The sequence below is a fragment of the Mustela erminea genome, chromosome 1, assembly GCF_009829155.1.
Source record: "Mustela erminea isolate mMusErm1 chromosome 1, mMusErm1.Pri, whole genome shotgun sequence".
NCBI lineage: Eukaryota > Metazoa > Chordata > Mammalia > Carnivora > Mustelidae > Mustela > Mustela erminea.
In genome coordinates this window covers 63,848,252-63,862,631 of record NC_045614.1, presented here as the reverse complement: position 1 = coordinate 63,862,631, position 14,380 = coordinate 63,848,252, and the positions used below count along the sequence as shown (strand labels likewise).

General features: G+C 40.5%; 1 protein-coding gene across 32 annotated transcripts in view; it reads right to left on the bottom strand.

Annotated features, from left to right (window-relative positions):
* The window catches only part of LRRFIP2 (LRR binding FLII interacting protein 2), a 107,617-nt gene that overhangs the window by 66,699 nt on the left and 26,538 nt on the right, over positions 1 to 14,380 (bottom strand). For all 32 annotated transcript variants that reach the window (XM_032356043.1, XM_032356255.1, XM_032356337.1 and 29 more), the window contains one exon: positions 135 to 221. In XM_032356043.1, the coding sequence (XP_032211934.1) occupies positions 135 to 221 (87 nt within the window). The remainder of the gene's footprint in view (positions 1 to 134; positions 222 to 14,380) is intronic.

The following is a 14,380-nucleotide window of genomic DNA, read 5'->3' as shown; positions in this document are numbered from 1 at the left end:
ACACATTAGGTTATACTATTCCCAGTTTTTCAAGAGGAATCAGGTTTATTTCAGAAGGAAACCAGCCAACTATTAATTTATTTGAGACTAACACAAAATTAGGATCATACCCCCACCCCACGCCCCCTGATTACCTCTTTTTGTTGTCGCTCCAGTTCTCTCATGCGTATATCTCTCGCTTCTGCCCGGGCAGCCCGTTTTGCTGCCAGTCTCGCCTCTGCCTGAAATGCAATGTAAATATTCAGCTTTATTTACAATCAACAACAACCTGCATACCAGCTGCGAGGGTAAGGAGCAGATGGGACATAACTGTCCATAGCAGGTGGGAGGACAAGATACCCTCTTGCTCAGCTGTGCAACTCCCTCAGTCAGCTCTTGTATACTCCCTTTCTTTGTTCTAGCCCAGCATCTCTCCTGAAATCTGGGCCTTTATTTTTAACTGCTTGCCTTGATTCCACATGCAAAACATTTCACACAATTCATTATGTCTCTGCAAACTCGCTTCTTCCAAAATGTCTTTCTCTACCAACTCAGTCATACAAATTAGAAACTTCAGAACCAGCCTCTATTTCATTTTGGACATTGCCACTATCCAGTCTCAGAGTACTGCCAATTCTCTACGGCTAGGTTTCTCTCACCCCCATGGCCATTATGCTGTTTCTGTTCCAGGAACTCTTCATATCTTTCTCCTTCTAAACTGGTATGCAAATCACATACTACCAAATTCACCACTTATAACTAGACAGTTTGGTGGTTTTCAGCACTATGGTCACAAGGTTACACAACTACCACTACCACCTAATTCCAGGATATGTTCCTCACCCCAAAAAGAAAGCCCATGCCCATTAACACGCACTCCTCATTCCCCTTCCTCACACCTCCTGGAAACCACTAATCCTAATTTCTGTCTCTACAATTTGCCCATTCTGGAAATTTCATATCAGTGAAATTATACAATAGGCGCTCTTCATCTCTTGCTTGATTGAACACTACTTAAACTGCCTTCAAATCCATCTACCTGCCTCCAGAAGCTGCCCTATAATTCCCTTCTACAAGTTACAGGATTGCCATTCTGCCTTTCAAAACATGTTTCTGATTTTTACCATTAAGTAGTGTAAAACCCTCCATTGGCTCCCCGTTACTTGCGGTTAAAGCAAAATTCCAAAGACTAGCACAAAGAGAAGAGAGAAGAAAAGCTCAAACAGAAATAAGGTTCCTCCCAGTCAGATCTCCCCCTGATTTCCCAGGACTTGGTCCAGATAAACAGCAGCAGGCCACTTACTACCTCCATCCGGGACTTCACTGTGCTCCGTTAAGCCTCTCTTCAACTCAGGTAATGATCTCAGGGTCATGAGATAGAGCCCGGCATCGGGGGTCCACACTCAGCAGAGTCTGCTTAAGATTCTCTCTTTCCCTCTCGCTCTGCCCCTCCCTGTACCCACTAGAGTGCTCACTCTCTCTCTCAAAAAAATATTAAAAATACAAAACAAAATTACACTCTTCTGTCACCTCCACAATGTCCAAGTCTCAATCGATGTCTGCTAAATAAACAAACGAATTTCAGGCCATGGACTAAAGCATCGAGGAAATAAAACAAGGAAACAGCCAGATGTACCACATGAAATTAATGATTTCTTGCAGTGGTTTCCTCTGTTCTCGGCCACATCCTAACTCTGATTCAGATCTCCCCCTGATAACTACAATAGCTGCCTCTCCCATGGTGTTCTATTTATGCCCAAGTCTCACGTTAAGAGACTCAGTCAATGTTTAAAAGGGTCTACTGTGCAGAAGCAATTACATTTGGTGCTGAAAATACAGGGTAAGATGACATCTCTGCCCCAGAGAAGTCCTCAATCTAGTTGAGAGATACGGACCCACAACACTAAGGGAAGGAGCATGCGGGAGAGAGCAATTTGATTTCCCTGGCAAGGTCCCAGCAGGTTTCTAAGAGGAGGCAGCTTAAGGGTTAAACTTATTCAACCAACCCAATTTTGGCACTTTCCCAGTCTGCCTAGCTGGCCTTTTCATAGCAAAAGCCCTAAACATGTATCGGCCAACCTCGATCTCTAAACAATAACATGACCAGAGCAATGAATCTTCTCACATGAATTTTTCACTGGCTTTTATCTTTCAAAAAGCTGTTCATACCTTCTTTCCCCCTCTGACTACAGGTAGACAATGCTTTCTTACTAGAATTCTCATTTTATAGAAAAATACTTCAAGGCTAAGTTCAGCAGATAGCAAACACATTTTTAAATTACAAAGTATCATTTTTCTGGGGAAAATTTTTGAACTTTTTTTTAGTTTCAGCAAAGCTATAGCAACGTGTAGGGCTGTCATTTCCATGATACTTTTAGCTTTGTACCTGTAGCCTTCTTTAGAAATGTACCGAGAATGCCCATTTCATCCTTCCAAGATAGATGACCAATTCTGTACATTCTATGCTAAAACAGCTCACCAGTTTTCTCTCACCTAACCTAAGTGATGATAATTGAAATCTACTCTCTGATTTCTTTCACAACAAAAGGAAAGGGAACCTGGCTGCTGTGTAACAGAAAGAACATGGGCTTCAGAGCCACAAAAATACCCTTTCCTTTGTTCCTTAGCCAACTTTATCCAAACTCAGATATGCCTTCCTTGGAGATGGTACTGAAGGCCACTAAACAAGCTTAAAAAAGGTAAACAGGATTTAAAAGTACTTTATCTTAGTATTTTTTCTACATATTGCCAGATATCTGAAGCAGTACTGAGAGTAAGAGAACGAAAAGCAAAAAATGATTCTAATCCAGCAGACAAAACATGTACTCTATACTTGTACCAATGCATTTTTTTAAAGATTTTCATTTCTTTGACAGAGAGAGACACAGCGAGAGAGGGAACACAAGCAGGGAGAGTGGGAGAGGAAAAAGCAGGCTTTCCTACCCAGCAGGGAGCCCAATGTGGGGCTCGATCCCAGAGCCCTGGGATCATGACCTGAGCCAAAGGCAGACATTTAACAACTGAACCACTCAGGCACCCCTACCAATGCATTTTAAAATAAATAATAGATACACAAAGTATACTTCTAGGTAGTAATACTAGCATTTTCCCCAGACACAACTGCGTGATTTCTACATATTCATTTTACACACACTCACAGATAAAAAATAAATGGTACATAAGAATAAAGGATCGCAAAAAATTAAGTTTAAAACAAAGTTGGCAAAAAAAAAAAAAAAAAAGTTAGAGAATCACCATTTTATCTGATAAGTCCATTTCTGAGTATATACACAAAAGAACTGAAAGTGGAGACTCAAACAGGTATCTGTATGCCAATGTTCAAAGCAGCCTTATCCATAATGGCCAAAAAGTACAAACAACCCAATGTCCATCAATGGATGAATAGATAAACAAAATGTGTTATATCTATGCAGTAGAATATAATTCCAGGAGGGAAGGAAATTCTGACACATGTTAAAACATGGATGAATCTTGAAGACATTATGTTATGTGAAACAAGTCAAATGTGGAAGTACAAATATTATATGATTCTATGTATTTGAGGCACCTAGAATAATCAAATGGCATGGGCACAGGAGATTGAACAGTGGTTCCAAGGGGCTGGAGGGAAGGGAGAAATGGGGAATTTTCATCTAATGGGTACACGATTTCAGACAGGATGATGATAAAGTTCCGAAGATGAAGAATAGTACCGGCGGCACAACAATGTAAATATACTCAATGCCATAAAGATTATTTAAATGGTAAATTATGTTGTTAAGATTTTATTTATTTGACAGACAAAGATCACAAGCAGGCAGAGAAGCAGGCGGTCGGGGGGAAGCAGGCTCCCTGCCAAGGAGAGAGCCTGATGTGGGGCTCAATCCTAAGACCCTGAGACCATGACCTGAGCCGATGCAGAGGCTTAACCCACTGAGCCACTCAGGCACCCCTAAAATGGTAAATTATGTTATGTATTTTCCCATACAAAAAAAGTTAAAGTTCATATAAGGCATGAAATCAGAATTATTCAGGAGCCTAATTCATTTAAGTACTTGTAGAGTCTTTAAGCTGATATAACTCAAACTTTTGAAATAAAGTTAATAGGAAAATTTAGGAACTGGAAATTCAGGTTCAGAAGTTACCTGTGAAATCAAGTAGGTCAATGGACTTGTTTCTAAAAATTTTTTCTCATCATTATGCTTTCAAATATTAGGCATATTAAGACTGATTAAAGGAAATACACAATCATATAAGAATAGAAATGTATTCTTCTTAGAACAGTGAAAATGATAACACAAAAAGTAAAGATATAGGGACGCCTGGGCAGCTCAGTTGGTTAGGCAGCTGCCTTCAGCTCAGGTCATGATCCCAGCGTCCTGGGATCGAGTCCCACATCCGGCTCCTTGCTCGGCAGGGAGCCTGCTTCTCCCTCTGTCTCTGCCTGCCATTCTGTCTGCCTGTGCTCGCTCTCTCTCCCTCTCTCTCTCTCTCTGACAAATAAATAAAATCTTAAAAAAAAAAAAAGTACCCAAAGAACAAATAATCCAATCAAGAAACGGGCAGAGGACATGAACAGACATTTCTGCAAAGAAGACATCCAGATGGCCAACAGACACATGAAAAAGTGCTCCATATCACTCGGCATCAGGGAAATACAAATCAAAACCACAATGAGATATCACCTCACACCAGTCAGAATGGCTAAAATCAACAAGTCAGGAAATGACAGATGCTGGCGAGGATGCGGAGAAAGGGGAACCCTCCTACACTGTTGGTGGGAATGCAAGCTGGTGCAGCCACTCTGGAAAACAGCATGGAGGTTCCTCAAAATGTTGAAGATAGAACTACCCTATGACCCAGCAATTGCACTACTGGGTATTTACCCTAAAGATACAAACGTAGTGATCCAAAGGGGCACGTGCACCCGAATGTTTATAGCAGCAATGTCCACAATAGCCAAACTATGGAAAGAACCTAGATGTCCATCAACAGATGAATGGATCAAGAAGATGTGGTATATATACACAATGGAATACTATGCAGCCATCAAAAGAAATGAAATCTTGCCATTTGCGACAACATGGATGGAACTAGAGCATATCATGCTTAGTGAAATAAGTCAAGCAGAGAAAGACAACTATCATATGATCTCCCTGATATGAGGAAGTGGTGATGCAACATGGGGGCTTAAGTGGGTAGAAGAAGAATCAGTGAAACAAGATGGAATTGGGAGGGAGACAAACCATAAGTGACTCTTAATCTCACAAAACAAACTGAGGGTTGCTGGCGGGAGGGGGGTTGGGAGAAGGGGGTGGGATTATGGACATTGGGGAGGGTATGTGCTTTGGTGAATGCTGTGAAGTGTGTAAACCTGGTGATTCACAGACCTGTGCCCCTGGGGATAAAAATATATGTTTATAAAAAATAAAAAATTAAAAAAAAAAAGTAAAGATATATTTGAATAGAATTAAATCCATTATGGGGCAAATGGAAAAATAAAATAATAGCAAAAATCATGAGACTTGATCACCCCTGGAACAAACTGCTTTAGGTTATATTAATTCAGAAAACTAAATTTGTAGGCTGTTTGCTTTATAACTAATAATTAGCAATCATACAATGATCAATAAAAAACAACTTCTAAGGGCACCTGGGTAGCCAGTCGGTTGGGCATTGGACTCTTAGTTTCAGCTCAGGTCATGATCTCAGGGTCCTGGGATTAAGCCCCCACACTGGGCTCCCCACTCACAGTGTAGTCTGCTTGAAAATTCTATCCCTCTATCCCACCCTCCACTTGCATGTTCACCTGTGCACACATACTCTCTCTCTCCCTCTCACTCTCAAATAAATAAATATTAAAATAAAAAATAGAAAAGAAAAGAAAAAGAACTTCGAAGGGAGGGCTGGGTGGCTCAGTTGGTTAAGCATATAACTCTAGATTTTTGGCTAAGGTCACGATCTCAGGGTCATGAGATTGAGCCCCGCAACCAGCTTCACACTGAGCTTGGGGCCTGCTTTAGGGGGCCTGCTTTTCCTCTTCCTCTCCCTCTGCACCTCCCCTCTTCATGCTTGCACACTCTATCACTCTCTCAAATAAAAAACTTTTTAAATTCTCTAGGAAGAACTTCTGGGAAAGCTGAGAACTAACCACATACTATGGTTTGAATACTTGTACATTAAAGGCTTTTTCTTTATATTAGGATTTTGTGTTATGCTCTTCTGGAATTTAAGAAAACAAAGTGGATTTGTATGCTAAGATGGCAGTACATGGACCCTATGCTTGCCTATCCCTAGAACACAACTGGGTAACTATCAAATCATTCTAAACACCCATAAAATGGACCTGAGAACTGACAGAACAAACTGCACAACTAGAGGGAGAGAAGAAGCCACATCAAGGAAGCTGTAATTTAAATAAAAACTTGGGGGGAGGGGGCATCTGGGCGGTTCAGTGGGTTAAGCCTCTGCCTTCGGGTCAGATCATGATCTCAGGGTCCTGGGGTCAAGTCCCGCATCAGGCTCTCTGCTCAGCAGGGAACGTGCTTCCCCCTCTCTCTCTGCCTGCTGCTCTGCCTACTTGTGCTCTCTCTATATATTCAATAAACAAATAAAATCTTTAAAAAAAAAAAAAGCCCTGATGATGACTCTGATACAGGTGGGTGATGGATCAGGTCTTGAAAATAAATAAATAAATACATACATACATACATACTTGGGGAGACAGAAAAGAGAAAAGGATGAGATGCAATAAAAAATATAAATCACTCCATTTTAAAATGGACAAAGGATTTGAATAGACATCTGTAAAGACGATGTACAAGTGGCCAATAAGCACATAAAAAGATACTCAACATCATTAGCCATTAGGGAAAGGCAAATCAAAACCACAGTGAGATACTTCATACCCATTAAGATGGCTGAAATTTTTTTAAAAAATTTAAACAGAAAATAACTAGTGTTGGCAAAGATGTGGAGAAATCAGAACCCTATCCACTGGGAAGGTAAAATGGTACAGCTACTATTCTCAACAGTTTAGCAGTTCTTTAAAACATCAAACATAGGGGCACCTGGGTGGCTCAGTGGGTTAAAGCCTCTGCCTGCAGCTCAGGTCATGATCCCAGGGTCCTGGGATCAAGCCCTGCATCGGGGCTCTCTGCTCAGCAGGGAGCCTGCTTCCCCCTCTTTCTCTGCCTGCCTCTCTGCCTACTTGTGATCTCTGTCTGTCAAGTAAATAAATAAAATCTTTAAAAAAAAAAAAAATCAAACATAGATTGCAGGGACCTCTTCTTCCCTATCTTCCGATCTCCAGAAATGGAACTCTTGTCACACTTGTTCAAGATCCAAGGTCTCAGGGACTCCTATTTCCTAACCAAATCTTCCTTTACAATATCTATTAATTTTCCATTTCCAACCACCTTTGATTTCCATTTCAAGAGACACCCCTCTCAGGTTCTTACCACTTCCAGCTAGAATACTTCATTTCCTAATTCTAACTTCCCTTTCTCCATTCCCACTCTCCTCCTACCCTTGCTATTCCATGCTACATACTGTTGAATTACTCTGCCTGAAACGCCAAGGAACAAGTAAAACATCCCAAAATAAAATACAATTAGCCATAATGTATTTTGTGGTGTCCAATGCCCAAAAGCATCCTTACACAAATTTGGATTCTGCTACTCTTTTGGTAAAATAAACCTAGGAGAACAAGCTAAAACAAACTCACTGTGGCTCCCAGTGTCATTCCAAATAAGAAACTCAACTGAAACCAATCCTGTTGGGGTGCCTGGGTGGCTCAGTGCGTTGACTGTCTGCCTTTGGCTAAGGTCATCATCCCAGGGTCCTAGGATCGAGCCCTGCATTGGGCACCCCACGCAGTGGGGAGTCTACTTCTCCCTCTCCCTCTGCCCCATCCCCCCAGCTTGTGCTCTCCCTCTTTCAAATAAATTAAAACAAACAAACAAACAAACATGGGTGTCAAGGTGGCCAGTCAGTTAAGCATCCAACTCAATCTCAGCTCAGGATTTTAAGTTCAAGTCCCACACTGGGCTGCAAAAAAAGAAAAAAAGAGGGGTGCCTAGGTGGCTCAGTCAGTTAAGCCGCTGCCTTCGGCTCAGGTCATGATTCCAGGGTCCTGGGATCAAGTCCTACATCAGGCTCCTTGCTCGGCAGGGAGCCTGCTTCTCTCTCTGCCTCTGCCTGCCGCTCTGCCTGCTTGTACACTCACAGGCTCACGCTCTCTCTCTCTCTCTGACAAATAAATAAATAAATAAAATCTTTTTTAAAAAGATCATCTTAGGATTCAAAGACAAGAGAATTATAAGACATGCAACTTAAGTATAAAACATATATAAACATATCCCTCCTGAGACACACACATACACACATACACACATACACACATTCCATGCAATGATGTGAAATCCATCTTCCCCAAGGATCTTGCCTCAACTATGTGATTTCTGATCTCCATCTTTACTCTCTCGTCTATTGGCTTGTTCCTCTCATTATATAGGTTCAAACTCCCTCTCATCTTTCAAAAACAAATAAAAACAAACAATCCCATCCTGGTTCTATTCTGCCTTGTCTTCTTTTCATAGGCAAATTTTCTTACACCTCTTCCTCACTTCCCACTTTCTCCATGTGACTGCATTCTGGCTTCTGCCCAAATCAATTTACTGAAATTGCTCCTGCAAGTCACTAATGACCTCTAACTACCAAACCCAATAGGATTTTTCTATTCTTATACCTCACTTGTCCCTTCTGGACTTCCAAAATCCCTAACCACTCAATTGTTTTTTAAAATTTTTATCTCTTGGCTATCTGCAATACTAATTGCCCACTTTTACCCCTGACTCTTCAACCTCTCTTCCTCTGAATTTATCATGAGGTCCAAAGCTCCAAAGTTTCTCTTGATCTCGCTTTTCACTCCATGCTCCACCTACCCCCCCCCACCCTCTGCCTTGATACTGATTATCTGCAAATCTTTATGTCCAACTCAGACTTCGCTCCCACAGTCCTGATCCAACTGGCTATTTGAGGTCCCACTGGAACCTCAGACTCAATGTATCACAAACTGGATTTATAATCTTTCCCTTCAACTTCCTATTCCTCTTCATATTCCTTGGTAACTATCAAGTTACCCAAAAACTGAGATGAAGAATCATCGTTAAGTCTCCTCCTTCTTTTTTACCCTCCCCCAACATTTACTCACCAAACCTCAACTACATAGCTCTCTTCAAGATTCTCTCTTTACTATTCTTGCCACCCAAACTTTTCTCTCCATTCTCACTATTACTGCCTTAATTCAGGCTCTCAGCACCTCTTGCCAAGATGACCACAGCAGCTTCCTAGCTAGTTCTCTGCCTCCTACCAGTCATTCTTCATATGGTAGCTAAAGCAACTGTGCTACAAATCAAATCTGAAAAATCTTGTACTCTTCAATAGCTCCTCCACAGCTTCCAAAATCAGATTTAAACTCCTCAGCACACAAACCCCTTCATGACTGGCCCTACAACCGTCTCTCCAGCATCATCTCCTCCCATTCCCCAACCTCTCTCCAGCCATACTAAACTTATTCTGGCCGCTTCTCACATGGTTCTACTTGTTTCACACCCACATGCCTATTGAGCACTTAGAAAACAATACACAAAAATGCATAAAACAACACTGTTTATGGAGATATGCAGTCGAACTTTTTGAACACAGACAGGAAGGAAATCTTATGATTTTATTATAGTGGTTCACTGTTGGGTAAAGGAGGGTGGAAAGTGAAGCCTAGGAGTAAAAAAAGGGGTCCTAAACTTTGTTTATAATGTTGTCTTTCTCCCTTCTTTATCTTTTTTAACCTGAAGCAATTATCACAAAACACTGATGTCAATTAATGTTGAGTGGGAGACTCCTGGGTAGTTAAACTATTATCAAAACATTCCTGCCTTTAATATTTTCAATGAGAAGTACATGAAAACACACACTCAAATGCCTTTAAAAGAATGGAAACCTCTAGCTTTAAAATTCTGTCCTACTGTGTGATCTTTTAACACTTTTCAAGAGAGGCAAATTAAAATTTCATAATTTGAGGGGCTTCTGGGTGGCTCAGTAGATTAAGCTGCTAACTCTTGATTTAGGCTCAGGTCATGATCTCAGGGTCCTGGGATCTAGCCCCGTGTCAGCTCCATGCCCAGTGGGAAGTCTGCTTGAGGATTTCTCTTCCTCTCCCTTCCCCCCCGCCATATGCGTGCTCACTCTCCCTCTAAAATAAATAAATAAATGTTTAAAAAAAATTTTAAGTTTCATAATTTGACAGAAACACACTTAATCAAGCCAAGTACAGAGCTGCCAGCTTGTATGTATAAAACCCATGCAACTGGTGTAAGTAAGACATACAAAAAATAATCTGTATCTTTACAGACTATGCTTTAATTTCAAGAAATGTGTAATACAAAGTTCTAGAAAGTGAAACATTCAAGGAAAATGACTAATTCAGGTAGCTAAGGCTCAGAGTTTACTGTGTTTAATTTTGTTTATTTTTCCATGACACTCATGCCAAAAGAACCCTGAAACACAAATTAAGAGACATAATATTTATAGTGTTGCTATGGTTTCCAGACTAACAAAGTCATTATTCAACTTCTTAGCAACTTCCCTTTAGTAGAAAATCTCAGGTACCATTTTTCTTAATTAGATCTTACATTATAATTATGGTTAACTACTTTTTAAAAAGCTTCTGGTAGTCATAAGCCAACTATATAAATTTTTTTTAGTACAAACACCTATATGAATTAGATAAAAATCTAGGTATTTTAAGCCATTTTCTTTTTCTTTTTTTTTTTTTTTTTTTAAGATTTTATTTATTCATTTGACAGAAAGAGAAGTCACAAGGAGGCAGAGAGGCAGGCGGGGGGGGGGGGGGGGGGGGCAGGCTTCCGGCCAAGTAGAAAGCCCATTTGTGGGGCTCGATCCCAGGACCTGGAGACGATGACCAGAGCCTAAGGCAGAAGCCCAACCCACTGAGCCACCCGCGCCCCCATAAGCCATTTTCTTTTGATGTCAAACAACTAAATCTTCCTTTTACTCAGAGACCTTTTGATAGCAAAATACTCTTTTGGAATGAGAGAGGAAATTTAAGATTACAGACTTGAACACAACCTAATAAATACACAGCTCAGAAGAATGGAAATTCTGGATCTGCAGTGACATATCTAACCAAAAGGGAAAATATGAATCATAGTTCCCACAGAAATACTTTGGGGGAACAAAAAGGGTGATGCCAAAAATGTCTTCACATTTAGGTTACTGATGTGCTATTTGAATGTTTTTCTCTAAATTCCTCTAAGTCACAGGAATGGTGAAGACTGTAAGAACTGAATGCTATACCAGTGTTCTTCAATCACACAAAATTCAGTCTTGTTAATTCTGGTTAGAGGAACAAATCAAGGAAAAGCAGGATATTCAGAGTGATGCTGGCCATCACAGAGTCAGGGCTCTAACTTAGTTCTAGGAGTGAATGGGGAAAAAAATGGAGAAAGGTCTGCACACTGTGGGAATTGGCTGAATTCATGCACTAATGCCACTGGAAGGAATTCTAAATGACTAAAAACAACAACTTAAATTTACTCTTTCAAACACTCTGTCTAATTTGTACTTTGAATTTTAACTGGGGAGAAATAAAAAAAGTCACTCTTCATAACTCTAAGAAATTGATTTACATTTCATAATTTTTTATAAATTTTTGTGTATCACCACTGAGAACACTCAAAAGTATTTTAAATAAGAGTAATTATGCCTCCAGACAAGTACGATTTGCATAGAACAATCTGAACCAAGCACAAAAGGATGACCAAAAAAGTGTCAGAATTAAGAAGGATCCAAGATTTGACCTTGAAATCCTGGAGTACTGTAGGACTCAGCCTGAGGAGTGACTATTTTCAACTCTACACTTCCCCCCTAGATAAATTTCATCCACACTAATGATTTTAATCACCTTCTTCTACATGCTCACAGGTCTCAATGTTTATTTACAGTCCAGACTTCTTAGAATTCTTGATCCATATTCACAAACTGCCTCTTCAGTCTCCACTTAGATGCTTCATAGGCACCTTAAATACAACACATACAACATAAATCCATGGTCCTCCCTCTCCAAGACTCCTACCTATTCAAATGTTCCCTACCACCACCCAGAGGCACAATCCAAACTTTCCCCTCTCTACTACCCAAACACAGCCACTCACTGAACATTGACTACTTCTCCATCCCAACTATCTCTCACCCTCCCCACTGCCATCCCTCTGGGCCACGCCCCCACTGCCTCTGCAAGTCTCACAACTCATCTCCCCGCATCCACTAATAACCTTTCTGTTATAATCTCTAATCTGCACTAACGTCAGCCTTTTAAGGCACAGATCTGATCATGTCATACCCCTAATAAAACCCTTCAATGTTTTTACATTGTTCTTAGGACACAGACCAAATCCTAAATACAGTCTATAAAAACTGTAACAGGCTTCTCAACTATTGACTATTTGGGCCAGATAATTCTTTGTTGTGGGGGGCTGTCCTGTGCAATGTAAGATATGTATGAGCATCCCTGGTCTCTACTCACAAACGCCAGTAGCACACCCTTCCTCCTGTTATGACAGACAAAAATATCTCCAGACATTGCCAAATGTCCTGTGGGGGACAAAATCACCCAGGGTTGAGAACCACTGGCTTATATGATCTGCCTCCTGCCTACCTCTCTGGTTTCCCTCCTCCTTGCTGTGCATGTTAGTGTTAACAGTGATCTCACAGGAGGCATAGCAGTTTACAAGCAGAGGAGCCTAAACACAAATTTCAGCCTTACCCTTCTAGCTTTGTGACCTTGGGCAAATTACTTTACTTCTCCATGCCTGGCATTCATAATCGATAAAGAACTTAGGACAGTAATTGGTACCTAATATGAGCACAGTAATCAGTACATGTTAGCTGTTGTTATTATTCCTCAAATTCTCCACACTCATTCAGGCTCAAAACCTTGTCACACATTCTTCCTCTGACTGGAAAGCTCTTTCCCACATCTAACAACTCTTTCCCCTGAATAATTCCATTCACCCTTCAGAACTCAGTTGCCTTCCCAAAGACCCCAAACATGTCAAGTCCCCCATCACACACTTTTTAATAAGATCATTTACTGTCCATTCAAAGCACTTAACACAGTTGTAAATAAATAGATTACTATATTTCCTCAATTTTAAGAATGCCACTGTGAGGTACACTGACAATCGGAGCTTTCAAGACAGAAATTATCATGTTAAATGTAGACATTAATTTTGAAGAAAAAAGGGAACTGAAAACTGAACAACTAGTCCATTCTGTAATTCTTTATTTAATGTCTATTTCTCCCTATAGACTCTAAGCTCCATGAGGGCAAGGACTATGATAGACCTGTCCAACACCTATCCCTCACATCTGACACAGCACCTGCAAAGAACAGATGCTCAAAAAACATCTACTGAATGAATGACGTTCAAAATTTGTGCAGTTTTTAAAACTCTATTCCTTTTTTCTTTTCTTTTCTTTTTTTTTTTTTTTTTTTTTAGGGCTCCACACCCAGCATGAGCCCAGTACAGGATTTAAACTCATGACCCTGAGATTGAGACCTTAGCCGAGACCCAACAGTTGAATGCTTAACCAAATGAGCAACCCAGGCACCCTTTTAACCTCTATTCTTTTTTTTCTTAATAGACATATAATGTATTATTAGCCCCAGGGGTACAGGTCTGAGTCGCCAGGTTTACACACTTCACAGCACTCACCATAGCACATACCCTCCCCAATGTCCATAACCCCATTACCCTCTCCCTACCCCGCTCCCCCAGGCCACCCTCAGTTTGTTTTGTGAGATTAAGAGTGTCTTATAGTTTGTCTTCCTCCCGATCCCATCTTGTTTCATTTATTCTTTTCCTACCCCTCAATCCCCCCACATTGCATCTCCACTACCTCTTATCAGGGAGATCATATGATAGTTGTCTTTCTCCGACTGACTTAATTCGCTAAGCATAATACCCTCTAGTTCCATCCACATCGTTGCAAATTTAACCTCAATTCTTAAATGAAAGATGGTATTAACACCCATATATACTGTGATTATGGTGATTCTTTGCATTTTAAAAGCTGCTATCTGTACCAAGTTTTTTATCCTTAATTTACCATGCCCTAAAAATGAATAAATAACCAGGTAAAATAGTGAGATAACTATGAAATCATTAGTTCTACCAAACTATCATGGTTATCGTCCCACAAAACAGTAACACTAGACAGTATCTTTTAAACTAAGCCCAATTCTTGTCTTCGTATCCTTCTGTTCAGGCTGCTGATACATAATCAAAGCCTGCAAAAACTTCTGGTTTTCACTGCTAGA